At 50.6% G+C, this 27,807-nt stretch overlaps 1 protein-coding gene across 1 annotated transcript; it reads left to right on the plus strand.

The window, feature by feature from the left end:
* Positions 1-6,396: 6,396 nt before the first annotated feature.
* On the plus strand, positions 6,397-26,801 carry TFAP2E (transcription factor AP-2 epsilon). Its single transcript, XM_053576732.1, has 7 exons — positions 6,397-6,471; positions 6,796-7,278; positions 7,811-7,862; positions 21,913-22,135; positions 23,560-23,678; positions 24,243-24,384; positions 26,528-26,801. Exons 1-7 carry the CDS (start codon positions 6,445-6,447, stop codon positions 26,799-26,801), a joined length of 1,320 nt encoding a protein of 439 aa, XP_053432707.1. The 5' UTR covers positions 6,397-6,444.
* Positions 26,802-27,807: the final 1,006 nt, after the last annotated feature.

Consider the following 27,807-nt stretch of genomic DNA (forward strand, 5'->3'; position numbering starts at 1 on the left):
GTTTCCTGCGTGATCTGCCCTGCACCTGCTCTGCTCTCTCCCTTCCAGGCTTCATCAGCCCACGACTGCCATTTGCTGGACACATGCTCTGCTAAACACCCTTCACAAGTGTTAACTCATTCAGCCTCCCAAGAATCCTATGAAAAGGCGCTATAATTGCCATTTTATAGATGACAGAAATGTAGGCATGGATAAGTGACTTGTTCAAGGTGTTGCAGCTAGTAGATCCCAGAGCCAGGACTCCACACAGGCCAACTTTCATCAGTACAGCAGGTTGCCAAACTCAGATGTTAACATGGCCAGGCTTGGTGCGCCCCTCTGTATGTCATTGAGTTGCCAAGTAGCACTGCTACATCCTAGGATTTTTTAAAGATGTCCAAAATGCTAATTTTTACATGAAACCCAACTTTTGAATGTTGGTAAAAAAAATTAAGTAACTACTAAGTCAATAAAACATGCAGGTCAAATGTAACTCCAGGTTACCAGCTGTTGACTCTTGTGCCAGGCGAGAAGCCAAAGGGCCTGAGAGCTGCAGCAGGAAATGAGCCAAGTACCTGCTGCCTCCTCAGGTCCCCATCCTCTTCAGACTTCTCCAGCTGGGCCCTCAACCCTCTGAGTGTTCTCTGCCCACCTGTGGAGCTGGCTATAGACAAAAAGGGACATTTCTTTACCATATGTACTGAAAGCCCTCCTAGCCTGGATTCTGCAGGGTAAATAAGAAAAGACATAGACCCTGTGCTCAAAGCAGCTTCAAATCTAGGAGAGAGACATGGCAACTTAAATGTGTAAGCGATGGCTTCTTTGAAGATTTGAACAAAGTGTAGCTGGAGCATGAAAGTCCCTTGGCCTGGGACTGAAAGACTGCAGTTGTGCCTGTGGCTCAAAGGGGTAGGGCACTGGCCCCATATGCCAGAGGTGGTGGGTTCAAACCCAGCCAAGGCCAAAAAAAAAAGAGTCCCAGGAAAACTCTAAGCAACCGTTTGCTCTGAGAGCTGAGGATGAGGAAGGGTTTGACAAGCAGACAAGCAGAGGACCAGAGGCATGCCAGCGTGAGAACTGCAAATAGTTTATTATTGCCGCAGAGAGAGCATAAAGTGGCAAATGATGAAAAATGAGGCTGAAGCAGCAGGCGTGGACCAGATCCTACAAGTGCACCTGTGCTGTGTCAGAGGCTTAGATAGAGGGTCACACTGAGAAATCGTACTGCAGATTTCTGAGCAGATTGAATGTCTTTCAGTTCGCACTTTGGAAAGATGATGGGCTGCAAGAGGGACAACTGAGGCAAGGGTCTCAGGGGAGAGATGAGACGTCTATAGTAAGCCAGTGGCAATGAGGATGGAAAAGACACAGGTAAGAAGCAGTTGATAGACTTGGCAATTAATGGAAAGTGAAGGGGGACAAAGAAAAGGAGAGGAAGGGCCACAGATGAGCCCCAAGATTCCTGGTCTGGACCCCTGTATATATAGTGGGGTTGTTTGCTATCATGGTGAGCACTAGGAGAGAAACAGGTGTGTGGAAAATACAAGCTCGGTTCTACGAATGGTGAATTTGTGCTACTGGTGGAATATCCAATGGATGGTTACTTTCTTCTAAGGTCTGGGGCTCAGAGAGAAGTCTGGGCAAGTGATAGATCTGGAAGTTGTCAGAATAGAGGGTCCTTAAAGTCATAGGAGTGACTGAGATCATCTGGGAAAATGAAAGAAAAGGCAAGGGTCCCCAAAGCAAGTGACATCCACTCATGAGCCCTGTTGTCAAGGCGCTGTCCCTCCTACAGGAGGAGAGTCAAATTCTGCAAATACAAGGTAGACTGAGTTCTGTACTTTAATGAGTTATGGCTAGAGAGTCCTGCACTTGGGAATGGAAACAGGCAAAGCTAACTTGCCAGGACCAAGTTTGCTCCCGGTAAATCAGCTGAGGGGGAAAGGGAGACCTGAGCTGCAGTTGTGAGATCTAACCACGAGGGGGCACCTCAGCATCTCCTTGTGCCTCATTTCTCCACCCTGTAAACTTTCTCAGCCAGGCCCAGAGCAGGAAGCTAGGAGGAGAGTGGCTGTGTCAACTATAAAAGAGGCAGATTTGAGTTTTTAACATAAATCCAAATGCAAATTTACTTTTTTTAAAGCTCGATTTTTTTTTTTTTTTTAAGACAGTCTCACTCTGTAGCCCTGGGTAGAGTTCTGTGGCATCATAGCTCACAGTAACCTCCAACTCCTGGGCTCAAGTGATCCTCCTGCCTCAGTCTCCCAGAGTGCCAGGATTACAGGCATGAGCCACTGTGCCTGACCAACAAACTTGCTTTTTTTTTTTTTTTTTTTTTTGTAGAGACAGAGTCTCACTCTATGGCCCTCGGTAGAGTGCCATGGCATCACACAGCTCACAGCAACCTCCAACTCCTGGGCCCAAGCGATTCTCTTGCCTCAGCCTCCCAAGCAGCTGGGACCACAGGTGCCCGCCACAACGCCCAGCCATTTTCTTGGTAGCAGTTCAGCCGGGGCCGGGTCTGAACCCGCCACCCTCGGTATATGGGGCCGGCGCCCCACCGACTGAGCCACAGGCGCCGCCCAACAAACTTGCTTTTTGAAAAGAGGAGGAAAAGAACAATATGCCAAGTACACCAAGTGGGAATCCATTTATGTTTGAGCATGCACACCCAGGAGTCAATGTATGTCCTATGTTCCTATGTGCACCTGTCCTTCCCATGAATGTCTCTGCATGTTATGTGCCCCACATTTCCAGGGGTGTCTTCATGTGCACCCCTGTGTGCACTCCAGGCTTCCACATGTGTGCATGCGTCCCTGCCAGAGAACAGGCAACCAGAAATCCCCACCTCCATGCCTCAGAAAGTGAGACATCCCTTGGTTCTGACAGAGAAGGACTCCAAGTCTGCAACCATAGGACTGTGAAATTTTAGGGACCCCAAAGCAGCAGCAAACCATGGAGGAAAACATCCCTCTCCCCAATAGCCATAACCACAATCACTCATTTATCATGTGATCCCTCAGATTATACCTGGATTTTATGTCTAACCATTCACATTATAGCCTTAGAGGATGAGGAATTCATAAAGTCATCCATTGATTCATTTATCATTTGTAGCATTTAATAAGCATGTACCAAGCACAGTGCTAACACATATTCTGTTTCTCCTTTAATGTTAAGTAGTTCATGAAGCAGGACAGGAAAGTTAATCACAACTGCAAAGTATCTGAAATGCGGTTAGAGTGTTTCAACTTTTTTTCCTGAAGATGGTCATGAGGAGACCCAGGAAAAATTTCAGTAGGGAAGTAACATGGTCTAGTCACTCTCATTGCTCAATAGAGTTGAAATTGGGTTGGAGGAGATACATATAAAGTCAGGAGACCCATTGGAGGGTTGTTGCAATGACCTAGACAGTGGCTCTTGAACTTTAGTGTGTTTCTGAGTCCCCTTAAGGCAGTGGTTCTCAATCTTCCTAACACCATGGCCCTTTAATACAGTTCCTGTGGGTCGCGACCCACAGATTGAGAACTGCTGCCTTAAGGACTTTCACTGACTCAGGAGGTCAGAGGTCTGAGAATTATGACTGCTAGCAAGTTCTCAGATGTTGCTGGTGATGCTGACCAAGGGACTATATTTTACCACTAGAGTATAACAAACAGTAGGGTAGTTTAAGGTGCCAAGAGAGGTGCCATCTGCCTTCTGGGTTACCCACCTCATACCTCCCCCAGTTACTTTCCATGGGTGCACATTCAGGGTTAGAAATGTCAGCAATTAGCTTGTGGAGATGAAGGAGATCACCCAGACTCTTCTGGGATAATTAGCCTATCAAGTCTTGAATTTGAAGACTGGTAGTGCCATTTACAAACTATAGAACACAGGAGGAAAGCGGGTTGTACAATGGTAGAGATGGAGATGTTGAATTCAGTCTTGGACTTGGAAGTTTTCACATGGAAGAAATACCCAGCCAGTAGTTGTGCCTATGGGTCTAGATCTCTAGTGAGAGATAACACATTTGGGGACAACAGTGGACAGGTAGGCCTGAGAGGGGCAGCTCACTCATGTAGACATAGACAGGAAGGAAAGGCAGAAGTTTCTACTTTGAGAATGAATAACTGACATTGAAGATGTGGTGTAAAGAAATGAGATAGAAAAGAAGGCAGAAATGGTCAGAGTAAGAAAAGAACGGGGCAAGGAGATGTCTCAAACTGCAGGAACGCTGGGTGAGGAAATCCAAGAAAGCCACCAGACAACAGGAAGTGCATCCTGTCCCTCTGGCCTTTCTAAACCTGGGGGACAGAGCAGGAAGCTCCCCAGATGGGCACAGGCATCACTCCCCTTGCTATTCCCGGACTTCTTGCAGAGGGGTCCGCCAACTTGCACGCCATGCACTGACACCTGTCCTGTGGCTAAGGGTTAGGGTGGGAAGGAGGTGTCTCCACAGACTCACACACCCACATATGTGGGTGGCAGGAAAGTTGCAGAGCTGCCCAATTCTGCTTTATCCACCACCCTCACTGGAGGTTCCAGCCTCTGGAAAGTTCTTAGTGAGGAATCCTTGGCTGCTAGCCTCTTCCTTTCCCACAGCCTCCCAAGCTAAGATAACCCAGGCCTGAGCTCTTCCCCTGCCATGTTCCCAGCTGGAACCATACATTCCATGGGTTAATGGTATCAGTTTCACCTTCCCTTCTCTTTTCTTCTGTCTCAATGTTTTTACCTTTTTTTGCCTTCTTCTACTTCACTAAAAAGGGGTCTAAGAAAATAATAGCCCTCTCTGCCCTCCCCCACTTTTTTGTTGTTGTTAAAGTTGCAGAAACTGAAGATCAGAGAGGAAAAGGGACCTGCCCAGGATCACACAGTCACTCAGGTCAGAACTAAATTCTAGAAGCCTGAGTCCGAGGCAACACAGAATAGTGATTCTGAGCACAGAGAGGGATCAAAGGCAGACTACCCCAGCTCCACCACTTAACCAAGGTATGACCTTGGACAAGTCATTTAACCTCTCTATGCCTTACTCCTCCTCTGAAAATAGGGTGATATGGGTATCTATCTCATAGGGCCATTGCGAGAGTTAAGTAACTCAATATTCATAAAGTACTTCACACAGAGCCTAACAGTCTGTAATAAGTGGTTTTGGTTATTATTCTACTATGCCCTGGTCTGAGCATCCTCTTGCTTTTTAAAACATTTATCTTCTGCTTTCTTAATTCTCATTCTGCCTAGCATTCCTGCCATTTGCTTGTCTTTAATCCCTTTCTCTGCTTCTCAGGAGGGGAGGATTAAGTTTTAGGAGAAAAAAGAGGGAGTGACATGGTAACACACGAACACATAGCACCTGCATGGTAGTGTAATCAAGGCCCATCTGCTGGAGTCAGTTACACACAGAGTCCTTAGTAGCCCCTGCATGTCAAAGCCCCCCCCCCCACTCCCTCAGCTCAGGCCCCTCTGGCTTCAGAAACAGGGTGGCCCCTTCTTAGGGGGAGCTCATGCCAAATCCATGGCCAGTCTGTGTCTTTGACTTCCTCAGACCCTGGCTTGGCATTGGGATTTACTGGCCCAGGAAGCCCTAGTGAGGTGGGCACCTTCAGAAAAGTTTTGATCCAGAACCATTCAGGAGAAACTCTGACCGACCCCTACACACATGCAACAGACACGCCTCGAGTCTGCAGCTCACAGACTTCTTCCACGTTCATGATCGCTCACCTCATCCAAAGTCCAGTGACGTGATTAGAGAAAGGCCTGATGCCATTTTACACACGCGGAAGCTGAGGCCAGAGAAAAGCAGTGCTTTGCTCAAAGGCAAGGATGCGATAGAGCCAAGAAAACGTAGAGCCCCTGAGTCCCAGCCTGGAATCCTTCTCTGTTTCACCGCAGCTTCCAACTCCAAGCCCAAAAGGCGGATGTCAGATCAACAAGGGTTTATTTTATTTATTTATTTTTTTTTTGGCCAGGGCTGGGTTTGAACCCACCACCTCTGGCATATGGGACCGGTGCCCTACTCCTTGAGCCACAGGCACTGCCCAACAAGGGTTTAATTCTTGCCCCTCAACCCACCCTACCCGGTCCGGCCAAAGCCACGCCTCCCCTTTAGTGGCCGCTGGGGAAAAGGGAGACAACCTCCACAGCTTGTCTCTTTAATGCGCGCCCCCGGAGGCCTGGCGCGCCCCCGCCACTATAACTGGAGTGCATGGAGCAGGCTGCGCTCAGAGGGAGAAGGGCGGGTTCTGGGTACTGGCCGACCGACTTTTCCAAGTACGATTCGCACCGGTCCGTCCCGCCTCCATGGACCTGCCCAGGGACACTCACCATTGAGGACCCCACGCTTTCAGGGATCCGGGCCGGGTGGCACCCGGCTGCTGCGCTGTGACCTTCGCTGGCTGTGCCGGCTCCCCGCGATTTTCCCGCAGCGCTCGCCGTCGGGCGAAGGCTGGGCGGCCGCCACGCCTCGCGGCCAGCGCTACCCACTCCATGCTGGTGCACGCTTACTCCGCCATGGTGAGTGGTCTCGGGTCCCAGGACACCGGGGCATACTTGGTCGCGGGATGGGGAGCCTGAGCGCTGGACCTTTCAGTCCTCCTGCCTCGCACCAACGCCAATAAAACCTCGGAGGGAGGGCGCCACAGGGACTCTGCCGGCTGAGAAAGCGGGGCACAAGGGACCGCTGTCCCCAGCCTGAGGCTTCCATGCCAGTGGGTCACTCAGAGATAGACGTCGGACCCAGTAAGCGGGCGGGACACTCTCGAGCTTAGGACGATCCTTCGGGGCTGAGGTCCTTCCATCTGCCAGTGTGTCGCCTAATGCTTCCCTCTCCTTCCCCAGGAGCGCCCGGACGGGCTAGGCGCAGCGGCTGGTGGGGCCCGCCTGTCGTCCCTACCCCAGGCGGCCTATGGACCCGCACCACCTCTCTGCCACACGCCATCCGCCGCTGCGGCTGCCGATTTCCAGCCCCCCTACTTCCCGCCACCCTACCCACAGCCGCCACTTCCCTATGGCCAGGCTCCCGACGCCGCTGCTACCTTTCCCCACCTGGCTGGGGACCCGTACGGCGGCCTGACGCCCTTGGCGCAACCGCAGCCTCCACAGGCTGCATGGGCCGCGGCCCGCGCCTCCGCCCGCACCCACGACGAGCCGCCCAGTCTCCTGGCACCGCCTGCCCGCGCCCTGGGCCTTGACCCGCGCCGTGACTACGTCGCCACCGTGCCCCGGCTCCTGCACGGCCTGGCCGACGGCGCGCACGGCCTGGCAGACGCACCCCTCGGCCTTCCCGGGCTCGCAGCGCCGCCGGGCCTGGAGGACCTGCAGGTGAGGGTCTGGGATGCGGCCCCACTCGCCGCAGTGATTTAGCCTGGAGGTAAAAAGGCGACAAAAGCAGAAACCTGACTCTTCTCCCAGCCCTACCACTTCTCACTGGTGACTCTGGGGATGCGTACCACCTCCTGGGTTAAACGCTGCCTGGCCATTAAGATGGCCTGGCCCTGAGTCCACGCGCGAAGCCTGGTTGGCGGCAACCCTGAGCAGGAACGCTATCATTTCCTTCCCTCCTGGCTTGGCCGCTGAGGCACGTAGGGCATTCATGCGGCAGCCTGCGTCTGGGGCAAAGAGAGGCGCGGTAGTTTCCTAAGGTTCAGATTTTTCTTTTTGTACCGCACAGTGGCATAACCAGGGTGGCAGATGGTGCGTAGTCTCGGCGATTCCTTAGTCCCGCCTGTGGCCGCCCCAGGCGATGGTGGTGTGCGTTGGGCGGTGCAGACAGGGATGGGGCAAGAAGAGCTTGGGAAATGACAGGCGACTGGGTGCGCACGAGCCCTCACCGCTGTGCCGTCCTTATTTGCAGACCATGGATGAGCCGGGAATGAGCCTCCTGGACCAGTCGGTGATCAAGAAAGGTAAGGAACTGCGGGCATCTCCCAGGGCAGAGCCGGGCGTGATGGTGCAGGCCCTGGAGGCTCGCAGACCTCTTCCTCACCGCATCCTGTGCCGCCTCCGCGTCAAGCTCGGTGTCAACCAGGCACTCTTCTTGTTCCAGTAGAGGGGCAGCCGAGGCTGCGGCCCTAGTCAGAGGTTGGGCTGCCAGCCCGGGCTTGGAGAGTTGACCTGGGACACTGTGGCCCCCAGGGGGCCAAGTGGTCTGGGTTCACTGGGTTGGCTGCCTCCTGGGGCCTGGCCTCTCCCTGCCAAGGGGAGAGCCCCTTACGGATCTGGAATTGATTTGCAGAACCAGTTAAACCACTTCCCTGTTTCCTAAGAGGTGGGAATGGAAGTGCTGTTTCCTCTGATTTTGATAAATAATTTTCACTTTACAGAGACTTAACATTGTGGACCCTGGTAGGTACTTTCTGCCCCTGCCTTCCCAGGAAGGCCTGGGGGCCTCTCCTTTCCTGGGAGGAATTTTCTTTACAGGAGCCTTTTCTGGCATTTAGGATTAGGGGAGCTGGTGTGTGAACACTGTGTGTTAGTGTGTGGGTGTAAGGGCTTGCCTGCTCCTGGGTGCCTGTGTTCTTGTGAGTTCAGGGTCCAGCCCAGGTCTCATATGGTCCTTTCCTGGGTGTCCTAGTATTTCTCTGCATGTGTACATCTGTTTCTGTGAGTGTATTTGTGATGTGTGTTTATATATGTTGGTACATTTCTCTAAATGTAGGGGCTCAATGTGTGTGACAGTATTTCTGCTGGGTCCTGAAATTTTTCTTTGGTATCTGAGGATTTCTAAGCGTGTAAGCTTCCCTCCTTGTGTATCTGCGGGAGTATCTGTGTCTCTTCTCAGCGAGACCCATCTCGGAGTGTATTTTCAAGACTAAGAACTGACCAAGTTCTGGTGGTGCCAGGGAAAGGTAGACAGAGGGAAAGAGAGAGAGAAACACACAGAGAGAGAAACAGACTCTGAGAGGCCCCAGCATTGAGCCAGGTCCTTAGATTGGGGGTGGGTGCCCAAATTTGGAGGTGCACAGGAACCCCTCAGGGCTCACGGCAGAAGCTGTTTTGGGTTTGGCTCAAGTTGTTTTTCAAAGCAGTGAATTCAAGCCTGGGCTCTGTTTGCCCTCCACCTGTGTTCTCAGAGTAGGCTGGGTTGGAATGGGGGTAGGGGACAGGGGCTGGACTTCCAGGACCTGGATCTAGGTTATGAGGAGCTGGGAGTTGGCTGAATGTCTGAGAGTGTATAGAGGGGAGATGAGAAGACAGGCCTCTCAGAACATAGGAGAGGGCCAGGGATTGGGGCTGTGTCACCTGGAGCTGGGGGTGGGGAGGACACTGGGTATATGGCTGCACAAGGGACCCAGTTCTGCTGGCCAGTGCTTCAGTGGCTTAGTAGACAGTGCCTTTCTTGAACCCAAAGGAAGGGAGAGCTTGGTCTGCAGTTGGCAAAAGCCTGACATTGGGCTTCATTCTCTGGAAATAGGACCAAAGTGGCAGCCCCCAGATCCCTCCTCCTGCTGGGGCTCACAAGGCTGAGGGCCTAGATTCACTGACTCTCTGAGGGAGGCCAAGACCCTGCTCCTGGGAAAGCCTGGGGCTGAGAACCTCTGCCCTGGGGAAGAGAAGTAGGATCGGCTGTTGCTCTGAGCACCTTAACCTTGGGCCAGAGTTGGGAGGAGAAAGGGATGTCCGGAGGGACTGGAATTGCCCTGAGTTGGTTTTCTGTTAAAGGACATCAGCTTCCAAAACTTCAGACCTATGTGTGTGTCAGAATTCCCAAATTCAGTCCAAGGAATGGGGCCTGGACTGTCCTGGGGGCGGCGCGCTGGCTCCTGGGGGCGGGCGGGGCGGGACCCAGGCGTGTGCACCCGCGGACCCCAAACCTGCCCACCGAGGCGAGCTAGGTGGAGCGGTGGAGACCCTGGTCGCTCCACTCCCGACGTCGAGTCGCAGCCGGAGGCGCCTTGGTGAAGCGAGAAGCGAAAAGAGCCGCAGGCTCCCCACGGAGGGAAGCCGCGAGCTCGGACCTCTGATGCTGGCGTTTTCCCGCTTCGTGTTTGCAAACGCCGGCCTGGATCCCGCTGTCCAGACCCAGGGCGAGCGCAGGCGGGCGGCGCAGGGGAGCCGCCGCGGCTGGGCAGTGGGGTGGCTGCAGCCCTGCTCCTCCCCGCCCTCTCCCCCAGTCGCTACCGCACAGCCAATTCTCTCTCTGCTGTCCGAGGTCACAGCGAGACTCACACTCCAGCCTCACCGCTTGCCCTGGGGTCGCAGTGCGGTGGGGGTCGCCCTTCTTCACCCGCGGGCCTTCCTGATGGATCAGGATCCCTGGTCCTGTCCCGAAGCCCTCTGGCGACCCGTGAGTTTGGTGCGGGACCCTACCCCGCCAGGCCCGAGAATTACAGAAAGTCGCTCTGGGCTAGACCAAGCGTGGGACTCTCCGGCTCCTCCCGGCTCGGAGGGCGGAGCGGCTGTGTCGCGGATGGTTGGAGTCCTAGGGGCGCAACCGAGGCAGCTCGGGCTCCCACCAGAAGTCGCCTTCTTACCTCGGGGGGACCTCGGGCCTAGACTTTGCCCGGGAGAAGAGCTTGGAAGCTCTGGAACCCAGACCTGGGGCGTGAACTCTTCGCTGACTTCGGGCACCTGTCGGTGCCCCGCGCGCTGCCAGGTGGCCCGCGGGTTACAGCCACGTGCGGGGCAGGGCGCTGCAGACAAGCCTAGAGAGCCTTCCATTTTATGGCCACATTTGTCACCTTCAATTTTGCAACCCGTCCCAGACACACAGAAAGCAGGCAGAACCGGTGAGAGGGTCTGTACGGACCCCGGCGAAGCTCAGAGGAGGGAGGGTGAGGCCTGAGGCTGGGACAGAGTTGAGCCAGGCTCAGCAGCGCAGTCGGAGTTCGTCAATGAAGGGGCGGCCGGTTTTGAAGACTGAGTGCTTTGGGAGGGGGTGAGTATAGAAGGGGCTACTGTCCTCACGGCTAGGCGCGGGTCTGCAGAGGCCCTCTCTGGAAAAGTCAGTCAGGTTAAAAGGGTTAAAGACTTGTGTGGGTCTCAGATTATACGGTCTCACCTGGAAGCGGGTGGTTCAGGAGTGAAATTGAGATGAGGAAAGAGTGAGTGTCTACTTGGGGGTGGAGAACCCCTCTCCACCGGCTCCTTTGCCCAATACAGGAGGTCTCCAGGACAGGAGGTGACTTACAGATTCACTCTCTCCCCTGCTCTCCTTGGCCCTTCCCAGGAAGGAGGGTGGTGGGGAGGGTCTGGGCATCCAGATGAGTCTCCCAGGAGTCCCAGCGCCTGGTGAGATGGAGGAGGTATTCCGCTATGAAGCCAGTTGTAAGAGGGCATAAAAACTCAGTAATCAAGATGAATAAAATTTTATTATTTTTTTATTTTTTATATTTTATTTTATTATTATTTTCTTTTTTTATTGTTAAATCATAGCTTAAATCAATCGCCTGTACCCATTCTAAGATGCACCATAGATGTGGCCCCACCCATTACCCTCCCTTCACCAAAACCTCCCCCCCCCTCCCTTCCCCTTCCTTGGCCCTTTCCCCATAGTCTTGCGCTCTAGTTGGGTTATAGCCTTCATGTGAAAGCTATAATTTAGCTTCATAGTAGGGCTGAGTACATTGGATACTTTTTCTTCCATTCCTGAGATACTTTGCTAAGAAGAATATGTTCCAGCTAAGATGAATAATATTTTAATGCGGCATTTTTTTTTTTTTTTTTTTTGAGATAGAGTCTCACTATGGCACCTCAGCCTCCCAAGTAGATGGGACTACAGGCGCCTGCCACAATGCTGGGCCATTTTTTGTTGCAGTTCAAACCGCCAGCCTGGGTATATGTGGCTGGAACCCTACCACTGAGCTATGGGCGCCACCAACATTTTTTTTTTGGTGGGGGGGCCAGTCTCATTCTGTTGCCCAGGTTAGAGTGAGTCAGCCTAGCCCACAGCAACCTCAAATTCCTGGGCTCAAGTAATCCTCCTGCCTCAGCCTCTCAAGTAGCTGGGACCACAGGCATCACCTGCAGCAACACCTGGCTACTTTTTTTTGTTTTTTAATGTAGAGACAGGCACTCCCTTTTGCTCAGGCTTGTCTCAAACTCTTGAGCTAAAGTGATCTTCCCGCCTTGGTCTTCCAGAGTGCTAGGATTACAGGTGTGAGCCACCATGCCCAGCCTCTTAATGCAACACTTCTTTTTTTTGGAGATAGAGTCTATTTTTAGTACAGACAGGTCTTGCTTTTGCTCAGGCTGGTCTTGAACTGCTGAGCTCAAGCAATCCACCGGTGTCCACCTCCCAGAGTGCTAAGATTACAGGGGTGAGCCACTGCGCCCAGCATTTTAAAATAAAAGATAGTGCAAAAAATCCATGACAAAATATGAAACACATAGGTGAAAACGAAATCTGATCTTGCACTTCCACAACCCTTCCTCACTTACCTCTCAGGCTACTGTCTACCCCCAGAAAACAGCTAAAAAAGCAGTGCTGTGCAGATACAGTTGGGACTTTACCTAAAGACAATGGAAACCAAGGAACAGCGGAAGAGCATGGAGCAGGAGAGTGAAGGGTAGGATCTATATTTTAAAGAAACCCAAACCTTCTTTCTTTGATGAGAAAGAAAGTTAACCATCAGGTCCTACTGGAGGAGATGATGATACTCAAGTGGGCTGGGGGAAGTGTCACCACCCTTTCTGTCTGCCTTCCTCCTGCTGTTCCCCTTAGATTTGGATAGGTGCTACCAAATCACATGGGGATGCTTGTTAAAAATACGGATTTCTTAGGCACCACCCCACATCTGCTGAATGAGAATCTCTGGATGTACAGCCCTGACACTTGACATTTTTAACTGCTTTATTGACGTAAAATTTACATACCTGAAATTCACCCATTGTAAAAATATAGTTTGATGATTTTTAGTAAATGTATAGAGTTGTGTAACTATTACTACAATTCATTTGATGGAAATATCTGTCCATTCCAGTTTCTTTATTTGCATTTGTAACTCATTTCTATATTCACCTAAAGTTTTAGGCAACCACTGGTCTGCTTTTTCTCCATGAATTTGGTTATTCTGGACAATGTTATATAAATAGAACATATAAATATGTAGACTTTTGCATCTAGGTTCTTTACGTGGCATAATTTTTTTTTTTTTTTCGAGAGAGATTCACTTTGTTGCCCTTGGTAGAATTCCCTGGTGTCAGGTCACAGCAACCTCAAACTCTTGGACTTGAGCAATTCAGCTTCCCAAGTAGCTGGGACTAGAGGCACCTGCCACACGCCCGACTATTTTTTTAGAGATGGGGTCTCAGTCCTACTCAGGCTGGTCTCAAACTCATGAGCTCAGGCAATCCACCTGCCTCAGCCTCCCAAGTGCTGGGATTACAGGTGTGATACTTGGCATAATGTTTTTGAGGCTCATCCCTGTTATAGCATCATGTATCAGCAGTTTGTTTCTTTTCATTTCTGAGTACTCTGCCATTGTATGGCTGTAACATTCTGTTTACCCACTGAGCACTTGGGTGCTATTACAAAGCATGTTGCTGTGAACATTGGTACATGTGTCTTTGTGTAGATGTATGATTTCATCGCTCCTGGGTAAATTCCTAGGAGTGGGAGTGCTGGATTGCATGGTAAGTTTATGTTCAGTTTTTAAGAAACTGCCCACCTGTTTTCTTTTCCTTCCTTTTTTTCTTTTTCTTTTTTAATTTAATTAATTAATTTATTTGTTTTTTGTTGCAGTTTGGCTGGAGCCGGGTTTGAACCCACCGCCCTCGGTATATGGGGCCAGCACCCTACCCACTGAGCCACAGGCGCTGCCACCCTTTTTTCTTTTTCTTTTCTTTTCTTTCTTTTTTCTTTTTTTGAGACAGAGTCTTGGTAGAGTGCTGTGCTATCATAGCTCACAGCAACCTCAAACTCTTGGGCTCAAGAGATCCATTTGCCTCAGTTTTTCATTTTTAGTAGAGACACGGTCTCACTCTTGCTCAGGCTGGTCTTGAACTCTGAGCTCAAGCAATCCACCCACCTCAACCTCCCTAGTGCTGGGATTACAGGTAGTGAGCTACCTTGCCTGGTCTGGCCAGCTGTTTTCTAAAGCGGCTGTACTAGTTTACATTCCCATCTCAATGTGTGAGGGTTCCAGTTTCTCTATATCCTCACTCACACTTGGAATTTTGATTATAACCATCTAATGGTTAGTTTTATAACCATCTCCAGATAGTTTTACTTTGTGTTTCTCTAATGACTAATGATGTTGACCACTTTTTCTTGTGCTTATTAACCATTCATTTATCATTTTTAATGAAATATTCTAATTAGGTTATCTTATTATTGCGTTGTAAGAGTTTTTATATATTCTGGATACACATCCTTTATCAGATATATAACTATCAAATATATGTATACAAATTTTTCCATATTTTCTTCCAGTTTGTGGTTTATCTTTTTTTTTTTTTTTTGAGACAGAGTCTCACTATGTCACCCTCAGTAGAGTGCCGTGGTGTTACAGCTCACAGCAACCTCAAACTCTTGGGCTTAAGAGATTCTCTTGCCTCAGCCTAGTAAGAAGCTGGACCTACAGGCACCTGCCACAGTGCCTGGCTATTTTTGTTGTTGTTGTTGTTGTAGTTGTCATTGCTGTTTGGCAGGCCCGGGCCAGATTTAAACCTGCCAGCCCTGGTATGTGGCCAGCGCCCTTGCCGCTGAACTATAGGAGCCGAGCCTGGTTTATCTTTTTTTGTTTCCTTCCTTCCTTCCTCCCTCCCTCCCTCTCTGAGATGGGGTCTCCCTATGGTGCCTAGGCCTATTGCAGTGGCTCGTCACCAGCACAATCATAGTGCAGCCTGGGCTCAATCACAGCCTACACCCTGGGCTCAAGCGATCCTCCAGCCTCAGCCTCCTGAGTGGCTGAGACTGCAGCCTCACATCAAACATGCCTGACTATTTTCTCAATAATGTCATTTGATGTGCAAAAGGGGTTTTTTTGTTGTGTGTTGTTTTGAGACAGAGTCTTAAGCTGTCACCCTGGGTAGAGTGCCAATACATCATAGCTCACAGCAACCTCCAACTCTTGGGCTCAAGCGATCCTCTTATCTCAGTTTTTCTATTTTTAGTAGAGACAGGGTCTCGCTTTTGCTCAGGCTGGTCTTGAACTCATGAGCTCAAGCTATCTACCCACCTCGGCCTCCCAGAGTGCTAGGATTACAGGCGTGATGTGCAAAGTTTTAAACTTTTAAAGTTTTTTTAAATTTAAAAGTCTACTATATCATTATTTTCTTTTATGGGTTATGCTTTTGGGTTTTGTATCTGGAAAACTTTTGCCCAGCCAAAGTCATGAAGATTTTTCTCCTGTGTTTCCTTCTAAAGGAATTGCAATTTTCACAAGCTTTCTGGGAGAGTAGATTCAATAGTGAAACCATGTCTACCACCTGTGGATAGACTGTGCAGACTTGTGTGAGTGTCTTATCAGACAGGCTGAATAACTGGGAGCTCTTGTGTTTGCAGGAGCATGTGTGTGTGAATGACTTCTCCATGAGTAGACCGTGTCAGCTTCTGAAGTCACCATAGTGGGGCCTGTCCTGTGGGAGTGGGAAACAAAGGCCCTTATCTCTGGTTTCTATGCTATTTTGATTCCCACCTCCATGACTGCTCCTTCTCAGGCCCCACTTATTCCCCTAATCTTGGACTCCAGCCCTTTTGCCATTCTTTTTTTTTTTTTTTGAGACAGAGTCTCATTTTGTCACCCTCAGTGGAGTAAGTGACATCACAGCTCACAGCAACCTCTAACTCTTGGGTACAAGTGATTCTTTTGCCTCAGCCTTCCAAGTAGCTGGGACTACAGGCGCCCATCACAACACCCAGCTATTTTTTTTTTTTTTTGAGACAGGGTCTCACTCTCGCTCAGACTGGACTTGAACTCCTGAGCTCAAGGAAATCCACCCATCTCGGCCTCCCAGAGTGCTAGGATTACAGGTGTAAGCCACCACACCTATGCCCTCTTGCCATTCCTGAGGGAAAAGGCTTTGAAGAAAAAGGCACAGAGGAAGCAACAAGGTCTATCTCTCAGATACACAAACACATGTCCACGTGTCATGCTGGGCACTTACACTTAGTCGCACCTATGTTTGCACAAGTCTCGCACCAACAGGAGGGCACTTGTAGATAGATACCCATATGCAGGCTGCCACGTCCCTACACACTGGGGGAGGGCAGGGACTATGTCTGGGTATACATGTATCGCTGTGGTTCAGTATTTGTTGAATGGGTGTATACGTACACAATCTGAGCCTCACTGCTGTTTCTATGACAAGGGCATCCAGTTTTTATGTACAGCCACGTTGTGGCACACAAACAGCTTCACACGGCCTTGGTCTCTTCCATATCACAGGGCTTTCTTTGCCTTGGTGGGCCCCAGGCTTTCACAGAAGTTGGATAGAAGAGGCTCCTAGAAGAAAGACTTTCCTGTTCTTCTAACTCCCTCCTTCTGGCTAGGGGTGATAGGAGGGAAAGCAGTCACTTTACCCTTATTTATGTGTTTGTTTATTTATTATTATTTTGAGACAGAGTCTCACTCTGTTGCCCTGGCTAGAGTGCTGAGGCATTATAGCTAACAGCACTCTCAAAGTCCTGGGTTCAAGCAATGCTCCTACCTCAGCCTTCTGAGTAGCTGAAACTATAGGCACAAAGCTAGTTTTGTCTTGTTTTATTTATTTATTTTTTTTTTCCTATTCTTAGTGGAGAGATGGGGTCTTGCTCTTGCTCAGGCTGGTCTCAAACTCCCGAACTCAGGCAATCCATCTGCCTTGGCTTTCCAGAGTGCTAGAATTATAGGCATGAGCCACAACTCAGCCTAAAGTTGGTTTTTGATTTTATTTATTTATTTATTTATTAATCATTGGGAGGCCCAGGCAAGGATAGAACTTGACCCCTAGTTTACAAGTCCAGTACTCTAACCACTGAGCAATGAAGCCCAGGCTATTTTTACTTTTAATTTATCAATTTGTAGTTTTATTTTTTTCAAATCATGCTTGAGGTATAATTTATACATGTATGCAGTATAGTTCCCCCTTTTTTTTTTTTGTAGAGACAGAGTCTCACTTTATGGCCCTCGGTAGAGTGCCATGGCATCACACAGCTCACAGCAACCTCCAACTCCTGGGCTTAAGCGATTCTCTTGCCTCAGCCTCCCGAGTAGCTGGGACTACAGGCGCCCGCCACAATGCCCGGCTATTTTTTGGTTGCAGTTTGGCCGGGGCCGGGTTTGAACCTGCCACCTTCGGTATATGGGGCCGGCGCCTTACCAACTGAGCCATAGGCGAGATGTACATTTCTATACATTTTGACAAATTTATGTACTATAGTTATGGAACCAATAAAACAACCAAGATATAGAATAGTTCAGACAGAGGGACACAGGCGAAGAGAGAAGTTTGTCCAGATGTGCACACATGTGCACAGACCTGGGGGCACTGTGGGTAGGCAGGGCAGGGCCACAGCCGGCTCCTAGTGCATGCCTAGTGCTGTTCCTTCTGAATCAGGCAGCCCTTGCTGCTCACTCTGGTGCAGGATCAGGATGAAGGTAGGGCCAAGGAGGCAGGGCCATGCAAGAGCAGGATCGGAACCTGCCTTTATTCAAAATCTTGATGTTTTGTTCACCATGGATTTTTTTTTTACATTTTTATTTGTTTTTAATATTGCATTAAAATACCACATATCTTAACTACCGATTATTTTGGTGCCTTCTTAAATGTTGCACCCAAAATGAGCACCTTACTTGTCTTACCCCAGTTCTGGTCCTGCCCTGGGTAGACGGAACTCAGTGGGGCAGGGCGTGGGCAGTGGGGAGTGTGCTGCTCGTTCTCCACATCCTCTGACTCCTCGCTTTTTCCCCATCCATGATCTTTTGACCCCTCCCCGGTGGGGACCCAGGGAGAAAGGGCAGGTTTATTATCACTTGCTAATAAAAGCTTCCTCACGGGGCGGCGCCTGTGGCTCAGTCGGTAAGGCGCTGGCCCCATATACCGAGGGTGGCGGGTTCAAGCCCGACCCCGGCCGAACTGCAACCAAAAAAAATAGCCGGGCATTGTGGCGGGTGCCTGTAGTCCCAGCTACTCAGGAGGCTGAGGCAAGAGAATCGCTTAAGCCCAGGAGTTGGAGGTTGCTGTGAGCCGTGTGATGCCACAGCACTCTACCGAGGGCCATAAAGTGAGACTCTGTCTCTACAAAAAAAAAAAAAAAAGCTTCCTCACTACCCCCCTGACATCTGGGCATTGGGCCATCACCCTTTTCCCACTTGGGATCCCTGGGGGCCTTTGCATCACTAACTTATCCCACATCCACTGACGGCCACCTATGCCAAGACCCTACCCTAGGGGGCGCTCCTAGTTGGTGGGGAAGATAGCCACAAAGTACACAAGGAAAGTTCAGTTTGGAAATGCTGGGACAGGGGGTGGGGGGGTGTGTGGGGTGGGTGGGGGTGGGTGGGTGAGAACGAACTTGGGGGAAGCTCTGTGCTCAGAATGGTGCCTAAACTCAGTAGCATAGAGAAAGGCCCCTGGGACAGAGAAAGCTCTGTGGGGCTCAAGAAGCTCACATGCTGGAGGCCCACATCCCATGGGGCACTTCACACTGATTCCATTTGGTCTGTGCAAGGTTGAAAATCTTTGAATCATTTGCCAATGCTTAAAAATCCAGAGATTTCAGCCGGGCGTGTTGGCTCACACTCTATAATCCCAGCACTTTGGGAGGCCCAGGTGGCAGGATTGCTTAAAGCCAAGAGTTTTAGATCAGCCTGAACAACATAGTGAGAGACCCCATCTCTATAAAAAATTAACAATATTGGTTGGGTATGGTGTCATGTGTCTGTAGTCCCAGCTACTTGGGAGGCAAAGGCAGAAGGATCACTTGAGCCCAGGAGTTTGAGGTTGCCGTGAACTATGATCATGCCACTACTCTCTAGAGACTCTGTCTCTAGTGAAACCCTGTCTCTAGGAAATATGGATTTATGTGTGTGGCTCACATTCTATTTCTATTGATTAGTGGGGATCTAGCACCTAAAGGACAAATGGGGACCCGTCAATAGGGGCAGGAAAAAGCCAGAACACAAGGAGGGTGAAGGAGGCCGTCATAACATGATAGTTAAGGATGTGAACTTGGAGTCACTGGTCAGAGTGCAAGACCCATTCCTGCTGCTTACTTGCTGTGTGCCTTTTGAACCTCCTTGAACTTTCAGTTTCTTCATTTGGAAATGGGGACAGAGATAATCACAACTGCTCCACAGAGCTGTTCACCTAAAGCACTTGGTGTGTAGTTGGCGGATAAGAGCATCATTCTGAGAGTTGGTGGATAAGAGCATCACTGATGAGAGCATCATTCTGCCCAGCTATGGAGCTGGGATTGGACTCTCAGGGAACTGACCGGGCACTGATAAGTTGTAGGCTGCAGAGTGATGCATCCAGAGGAACAGATCGCTCTGGAGCAGAGCAGGAAGGCCAGAGCAGGGGCTGTGCAAAAATTCAGGTGGGAAGTGAGCCACTGTCTGAGTGCATACAGAGTGGTGGCCCCATCTGAGCCATATAAAAAAATGGAAGCTGGCCAGGTGCCAGTGGCTCATGCCTATAATTCTAGCACTCTGGGAGGCCAAGGTGGGTGGATCACCTGAGCTCAGGAGTTCACATCAGCCTGAGCAAGAGTGAGACCCTGTTTCTACTAAAAATAGAAAAACTAGCAGAATGTTGTGACAGGTACCTGTAGTCACAGCTACTAAGGAGGCTGAGGCAGGAGGATCACTTGAGCCCAGGAGTTTGAAGTTGCTATGAGCTATGACGCCACGGCATTCAACCCCAGGGCAACAGAGTGAGACTCTGTCTCTAAATAAATAAATACCACAGGACATGGTGACAGATGGGATGGGCAGGGGAAAGAAGTACAGGGTATCACATCAGGTTTCTGGCTGAGTGGCTAGGTGGAGGGTGGGAATGCTCATTCAGAGAGGCAAGAGACTGGAAGGTTCTGCCAGGCTAGGGGTAGGGTTAGCCTTGCTTACTTCTGTACTCCCTAGGCCTAGCACAGTTCTTGGCACAGCAGGTGCCAAGCAAATATTTGCCAAATGGCTGGCAGACTAAGCCTCGGAGAAGGCAGCCCTGGGTTTGCTGCTGGTTCTCAGTCCACCAGCCGTGTGGTCTCAGGCATACATCACCTCCCTGGGCTTCAGTCTCCTCATCTGTAAAGTGGGAATGATAATAAGCCCTTGAGGGCTGTCCTGAGGATTCAGTGAGGTGAGCACAGCATAGTGAGTGATTGGTAAGTGTTAGCCCCAGAATACAACTTGTCCCCACTCTCAACACACACACAGGGCCTTTTCCACCAAGGCTCTCAAAATTTTTTCTTTTTTTCTTATTGTTGGGGATTCATTGAGGGTACAAAGAACCAGGTCACACTGATTGCATTTGTTAGGTAAAGACCCTCTTGTAATTGTGTCCTGTCCCTAAGAGGTCTGTCACACACTGTGATCCCCCACCCCCTCCCTCCTTCCCTCTTGCTGTACTCCCTTCCCCCACCCTCCACCATGTACTAGGTCATCAATTGTCCTCATATCAGAATTGAGTACATAGGATTCTTGCTTCTTCATTCTTGTCATGCTTTAATAAGAATAATATGCTCCACTTGCATCCAGTTTAATACGAAAGATGTAAAGTCTCCATCTATTTTATTTTATTTTTTGAGACAGAGTCTCATTATGTCGCCCTCAGTAGAGTGTTGTGCTGTCACAGCTCACAGCAACCTCAAACTCTTGGGCTTAAGTGATTCTCTTGCCTCAGCCACCCAAGTAACTGGGACTACATGCGCCCTCCACAACACTCGTCTATTTTTTGGTTGTAGTTCTCATTGTTGTTTGGCAGGCCCGGGATGGATTCAAACCCACCAGCTCCGGTGTATGTAGCTGGCACCCTAGCCGCTGAGCTACAGGTGCTGAGCCTCCCCACCTTTTTAATGGCTGAATAGTATTCCATTAGTAGTATATGGAATACTACTAGTAGTATATAATAGTATACATATACCACAGCTTGTTAATCCATTCCTGGGTTGGTGGGCATTTATGCTGTTTCCACATTTTGGCAATCAATTTCTTTCTTTCCTTCTTCTTTTTTTTTTTTTTTGGTTGCAGTTTTTGGTCGGGGCCAGGTTTGAACCCGTCACCTCTGGTATATGGGGCTGGCGCCCTACTCTTTGAGCTGCAGGCACCGCCCTTGGCAATCAATTTCTTGAAAGAAGAGAAGGCCAAGTGATTCCTCTGAAGAAGCAGGTGCCTTAATATTCTCCCTTCCTCCTGAGGCTAAGCAGGAGGATGGAGGTTAGACTGCAGAAGTACTTTCTTTAATAGCCAAGAGTATCTAAGTGAGTTTTAGAAAATTGACCTCTCAGATTCAGATTCCCTTCTCTGCCCTTCAGAGATAACTGGGGAGTATTTGGGGGAGAGGGTGGTCTCCCTGAGCATGCCAAGTAACTTGGCAGGGCTGGAGTCTAATAAAGCAATAACTTCCCTGTCCTCAGGATGTGGATTCCAGCACCCCCAAGTCCCTTGCTGATCTGGGGAGAGGAAAGAAAGACATGGGAATCATAGGTAGGAAGGGGCAGTTGGGGACTCCCTAGCCAGGCCCTGCCGCAGTGACCCGGGAATCCTCACTCCAGCTCCCTCTTTCATGGCACCTGCCAAAACACCAGGACTCTGCTGAAGCTGTTTTGAGTTTTAAGAGGGACAGCCCAGCTCAGTGAGGGGGACATGGGTTCAAGAGCCAGACAGCTCTCAGTTCAGTTTTCATACCCATTAGTTGTGTGAACTCGGTGAGTCACTTTAACCTCATAGTGCCTCGGTTTCTCCCTCTGTAAAGTAAGTGGAATAGAATCTGAAAGGTGCTGAGCGTTTCCGCATACACTGCTAGCAGCAGGTGCCATGTGCTGTGGCCCCTGGCTCAGCGCTTCCTTTTTTCCCTGCTCTTGCCCTGGCTCCACAGTGCCCATCCCCTCCAAAGCCAGCAGCCTCTCGGCCCTCGTGGTGGCTAAAGACAGCCTGGTTGGCGGCATCACAAACCCTGGTGAGGTCTTCTGCTCCGTGCCTGGCCGGCTCTCACTGCTCAGCTCGACGTCCAAGTACAAGGTGACGGTGGGGGAGGTACAGCGGCGACTCTCTCCTCCAGAGTGCCTCAACGCCTCCCTCCTGGGGGGCGTCCTCCGCAGGTAGGAAGGCCAGCCCATGTCCGCCACACAGCACCCAGCGAAAGCCCTGGTCTCCTCAGCCCTTCTCAGTGCATCAAAGAGGGGGCCAGCCTCACCCCGGGCCACGGCATCCTGTCTGCCTCGGTGTCCCTGGGATCAGAGGCCCCAGGGACTCCAGGCTGTGCGTGCTGTGGGGGCAGGCCCAGGTCCCCAGCAGCTATCACAGGAGGGTGAGCTTGAGGGGGGGGAGATGGAAAGAGCAAGAAGGCTGGGCACAGGGAAGGGTGAGAATTCACCCACACTGGGCAAGACGCACGAGGCTGGGTTGGGGGGAGAGAGTGCCATCTCCAACCCCTCCCCTAGGAAAGGCACCCCCAGGCCCATCCCCAGCGGCAGCATAGGCTTTGCCCGCGTGTGTTTTGGGGTGGGGAGCATGGTGGTCTGTGGTTTGTCTTTGTAGTCACACGCTGTCACTCTCTGTATGTCCTCGTGCCTGGGAAGGGTATTTCTGCTTCAGGGCCATGAGTTTTCATGAGTCTACGGATGGTGTGTGCATGTGTGTGCGTGCACGTGTGTGTAGTAGGGGGTGGCCAGGACTACATGTTTCCATGAGTGTAAGTGTCCTGTGTTACTTCCAGCGTGGTGTGTGGGCTGGACTGTGTCCTGCTGTGTGTGTTTGTGTGTGTGTAATCACATGTACATCTGGAGCTAGTCACACGCATGCTTACATGTGTACACCTGTGTGTGGGAGCTGCACTGGTGCAGCTGTGGGGGTATTTCTTTATTCCGGGTCTTTTTTTTTTGGTCAGGGCTGGGTTTGAACCCGCCACCTCCGGCATATGGGACTGGCGCCCTACTCCTTGAGCCACAAGCGCCACCCTATTCCGGGTCTTTTTGAGCATCTCTTTGAGAGTCTCACAGAGTTGCCATATCATCTACATATGTCCCTGGGATCCTGACTGACCCTGTGTCTCTCTGTCCTGTCTGTGTCTGTGGGTCTTTGTTGGTGTCTATGTCTCTGTATTCTTGGCCCTTGGTGGGTGTGCCCATCTATGTGTGTGTGTCTGTGAATCCCAGGCTGGCTGCATGTCTGCCCTCTCCCCATCTCCCTGTGTATCTCTCTGTGTGTCCACCCTGTGTGTCCCTGGGTAGCTGTGAATGGCCCAGCTGGTGTGCTAAGGACCCCAAGGTGCTGGCCTAGCCTGCTCCAGCCCAGGCTCCCCCTGCTGTTGAGAGGCCAGAGAGAATTGAGGGGCTCCTAGAGGTGATCTTGGCTATAAAACTAATGAGGTTAGGAAGAGGTCAGGACTTGCTGAAAGCGACCCCAAAGCACCCCCAGGGCCAGACCCAAGCCGGGCGGCGGTGGTGGTGGGGTAACACATTAGTCTACATGCTTCCTTCTTGAGTTCATAGTTGTGTGTCTGTCTTTCTCTGTGCATGTCAAGGGCCAAGTCCAAAAACGGGGGCCGGTGCCTGCGGGAACGGCTGGAGAAGATTGGTCTCAACCTGCCAGCTGGCCGACGCAAGGCCGCCAACGTGACGCTGCTGACTTCGCTGGTGGAGGGTGAGTGAGGCCTGAATGTGAGCATGAGAGTGAACTCGAGGGGACATGTATCATCAGGTGTGACCCTCTCTGATGCAGGGGGGTGTGTCTAGCCATGTGCATATGTGTTGCTATATCTGTATCCTCTGTTGTCAGGTAGAAGGAAAGTGTGTGTGTGATATCTGTGTATAGCCTGGCGCACGTGCAGTAGAGAGCTACTAGCCGTGTGTGTGTGTGTGTGTGTGTGTGTGTGTGTGTGTGTGTGTGTGTGTGTGGAGTGGCCAGTATCCGGATGTGGTAAAGGAATGAAGGGAATGAGACCCCCTCTGTCCTGGAGGTAGTGGCTCTGGGCTCTGGCTTTGGCATATCTGGTGGGTCCAGCTCCCCTCTCTGAGCTTACAGCCCATCCCTGGTGGCCTCAAGGAAGGGAAGGGAAGCTGGGCTGGGAAGGGAAGCCAGAGGGGGCATCTACAGAAGCTGGGTGGGGCTGCGTGTCTCCTTGCCAGGGGTTTTGGAGGTTCGAGGCTGTGCTCCAGGCTCAGAGTAGCACAGGCTGGCAGCAAGTGACAGTTTCCCTCCCCCTAGGAGAGGCCGTGCACTTGGCCCGAGACTTCGGTTACGTGTGTGAGACAGAGTTCCCAGCCAAAGCAGCGGCCGAGTACCTGTGCCGACAGCATGCCGACCCCGGGGAGCTGCATGGCCGCAAGAGCATGCTGCTGGCCGCCAAGTGAGTGGGGTGCCGTGCGCAGGCTGCCTTTGGTGCCACACACAGGCACACATAGGTGCAATGCACAGGCAGACATCACAGAGTCAGATACAGGCACAAAGGACATGGCCCACAAGCAGACACATGTGCATGCAGCCCGCGTGGCCACAGAGACACACCTAGGCTTCCTGGTTAGGCTCTAGGGGCACACATGTGCATGCCACACAGGCATCCTTGGGCATCTCACATGGGCATACTTGGGCATCGTGTCCTCACACCAAACATACACTCCATATAAGCACATGTGAGCACATCTGGGTTCTGTACATCAGTAAAAACTGTGTCACGCATAGGCTTACACAGGCCCAGATACGGGTGCTGCACTCATTACCCAGCTCCATGGCACCACCAGCCCCAGGACCCACGGTGGGTCTGAGGCTCCCTCTTCCAGCCTTACCCATCAGCCCCTCTGCTCCAGTGATGTCCCTTAGGCCACCATGCCACACTGGACGCTCTGTAAGTCCTATTGGTGCCTCCCTCACCACTGTTCACGTACTGCCACCTTAACTCAGCTCTCACTCCTGGACCTCCACCCCAGAGCCTCCATTCTCTTGACCTCCCTGCTCAGGCACAACTCCCCTGCACAAGAATCTTTAGTGGCTCCTGCTGCAGGTACATGATTCTCCAACCAGGTCTGTTGGGATAGCTCAGAGCCTGTTTAACAAACTAGCATTCCATCAAGATGCAGTTTTCTAGAAAGGGCCCTTGTCTCAGTCCATCTCGGCTGGTATAATGAAATATCATAAACTGGGTAGCTTTATAGATAATAGAAATGTATTTCTCCTAGTTCTGGAAGCTGGGAGCCCAAGATCAAATCCCTGTCTGGTGAGGGCCTGCTTTTTGGCTCATAGCATCTTGTTGTGTGTCCCCATATTATAGAAGGATGAGGGGTCTCTCTCTGACCTCTTATAAGAACACCAATCTCACTCATCAGGGTTTCATCCTCATGACCTAGTCTCTTCCCAAGGAATATTATCACCCAGGGGTAGGGTAAGATTTCAACATATGAATTTTAAGGGGACACAAATACTCAGACCAGAGCAATCCCATTGCAGAACAAGATAGAAGGAGAAAGAGAGGGAAGGAGAGAGAAATCTGAGAGGCATCAATCTGTAGGCTCAAGTCCAAACTCCTTTGAGACACCTACAGTTTGGCCTGCATAAACTCCACCCACTCTCCCAATTTGCATGCTCTGTCCTGTCCTCACATCCTTGGGCTTGCCCTTCTCCGGCTTAGAACACCCTCCAGTTCTCCCATGTAATGTGGTCCTTCAAATGGCAACCTCACTGTCCTTTCCATGAGAATTCCCTCAAATCCTCTAGGCAGAAGAGGAAGCTCAGATTCATGAGACCACCAAATGGGGAGACCTCTGAGGTTGCTCACGTTGCAGCTGGAGAAACACAGCTCTGGGCAGGGTTCACCTCATCAGCTAATGAGCTCACTGGTCAAGTATGTTCCGGGTCTCAGTTACATTGCAGATGCTGGCTGGGTGTTCCATGGTGACACAAAGATGGGTGATGAGTGACTCTCTTTCCCAACCCATACACAGGATAAAACAAAGAAATGAAAAATGGCTACAAACTAGAGCAGGATTCAGGTCTCAGCTGAGTCACTCTGGCAGGTCATCTAACCGGTCTGAAACCAGTTTCCTCATCCATACTAATAATAGTATAGATTTGTGAAGAGGATTAAGTGAGATGAGCATGTGGTGTACTTGGCACAGCATCTAGGCCTCAATTAATATTCACTGCTAGCTATTATTTCAGTTATGCAAGGCAGATTCTGGATCGTTCCCTAATAATTTCAAAGACCAAGTTCTGTGAAGCACTGGCTTTCTTGGAGAAGGCAGTCAGTAGTTGAGCTGTACTTGGAAGGTTGCAGACATTCAAAAGAGAGACATTGTGAGGTATCGACATGTGCTATTTCCTAGTTGTGTGATTGGGCGAGTCCGTTAACTTCTCTGAACTTTAGTTTTCTTTTCTGTAAAATGGGTATGATCATCACTTGCACACTGTTGGGGGTTTGGCAAGTATATGAATAATGTACATTATTCTTTGGGGCTCAGGCCTTTGTTTTCTAACCTCTGACCCTCCTTCCTCACCAGGCAGATCTGCAAGGAATTTGCGGACTTGATGGCTCAGGACCGCTCGCCACTGGGCAATAGCTGCCCAGCACTCATCCTGGAGCCCGGAGTGCAGAGTTGCCTGACGCACTTTAGCCTCATCACCCATGGCTTTGGTGGGCCTGCCATCTGTGCTGCCCTCACTGCCTTCCAGAACTACTTGCTGGAGTCACTCAAAGGGTTGGACAAGATGTTTCTAAGCAGTGCGGGCAGTGAAACCAAGGCTTCAGAGAAGGAAGCCAAGCATCGGAAATAACCACTTCTCCTGCCCCAGACCTAGGGGGCTCTGAAGGCCTAAAATGAGGCCTTAGATCCAGCGGGGTGGGTCCAAAAGGACTGAAAGGTGGGATTAAAGTCAGGCCAGAAAGAGAGCATTCATCCAGAAACCCTGGAGTTAGGGATCTGGGTTGATAAGGGAGGGTGGCCTCTCTGTGGCGGTTGGTTGCTAAGTTTAGGGCTCAGTATTTGTCTTATGTGCAATTTTCTAACCTTTGATTGCTGGGTAAGACTTGGGCAGAAACTTGGCTTGGAAGAGTCTGGCTCGTGGGAGACTCTTCCCATTTGGGTGTCTGGGCAGCAGTAGGTACTCCTAGTTGTTAATAAATCAGAGGTGCTACTAAGGTTTTGGTGCCCCTCCTCCCAGAATCACTTACCCGTAGAAAAGGGGTGCTGCAGGAGGCCCCAGGGGGCTCCATGGACCATTCCCACTTTCGAAGAGAAGTGGGTAGCAGGGGTGATCAAGGAACAAAGATTAAAGCACAAACTTCAGAACTTGAATCCAGGCTGCACACAGTCCTGTTGCTGTCTGTTCTATTTATTTATTTTGTACATAAATTTGAACATTCAAAAATATCCAGTGCAATTTATTTATCCCAGTGAGTTGGGGATTTGTTTCACTGTTTTCTGCTCATGCACACAGATTTCCCACGGGACCAGAATGGAGAGGGTGATTTTACTCACAAAGGGCTGTGGGTGGGCTGGGTGGGAAGAAAGCTGCATCAGGCTCTCTGAGTTGTCCCAGGGATTTTGTGTGTGCGGTTGTTTCTCTTGGCCCCACAGTCGATGTACCTTGCCATCTTGCCACCTCTCATTCTTCTAATAAAACCTTTCTTTGGATATGAAGCCCTCCCTGTTCTTCTTGAGCCTAGACCTGGATTTGCCTCCTAAGAGATCAAGGCCACCGGGAAAAAGAAGGGCCTGGGAATTAGAAGTGGGCGTTAGGTGAACCTGAGAAGGGGTGTGGGCTCCTCTGTGGGTGGGTC

This window comes from Nycticebus coucang, chromosome 22, assembly GCF_027406575.1.
Source record: "Nycticebus coucang isolate mNycCou1 chromosome 22, mNycCou1.pri, whole genome shotgun sequence".
Taxonomy (NCBI): Eukaryota; Metazoa; Chordata; class Mammalia; order Primates; family Lorisidae; genus Nycticebus; species Nycticebus coucang.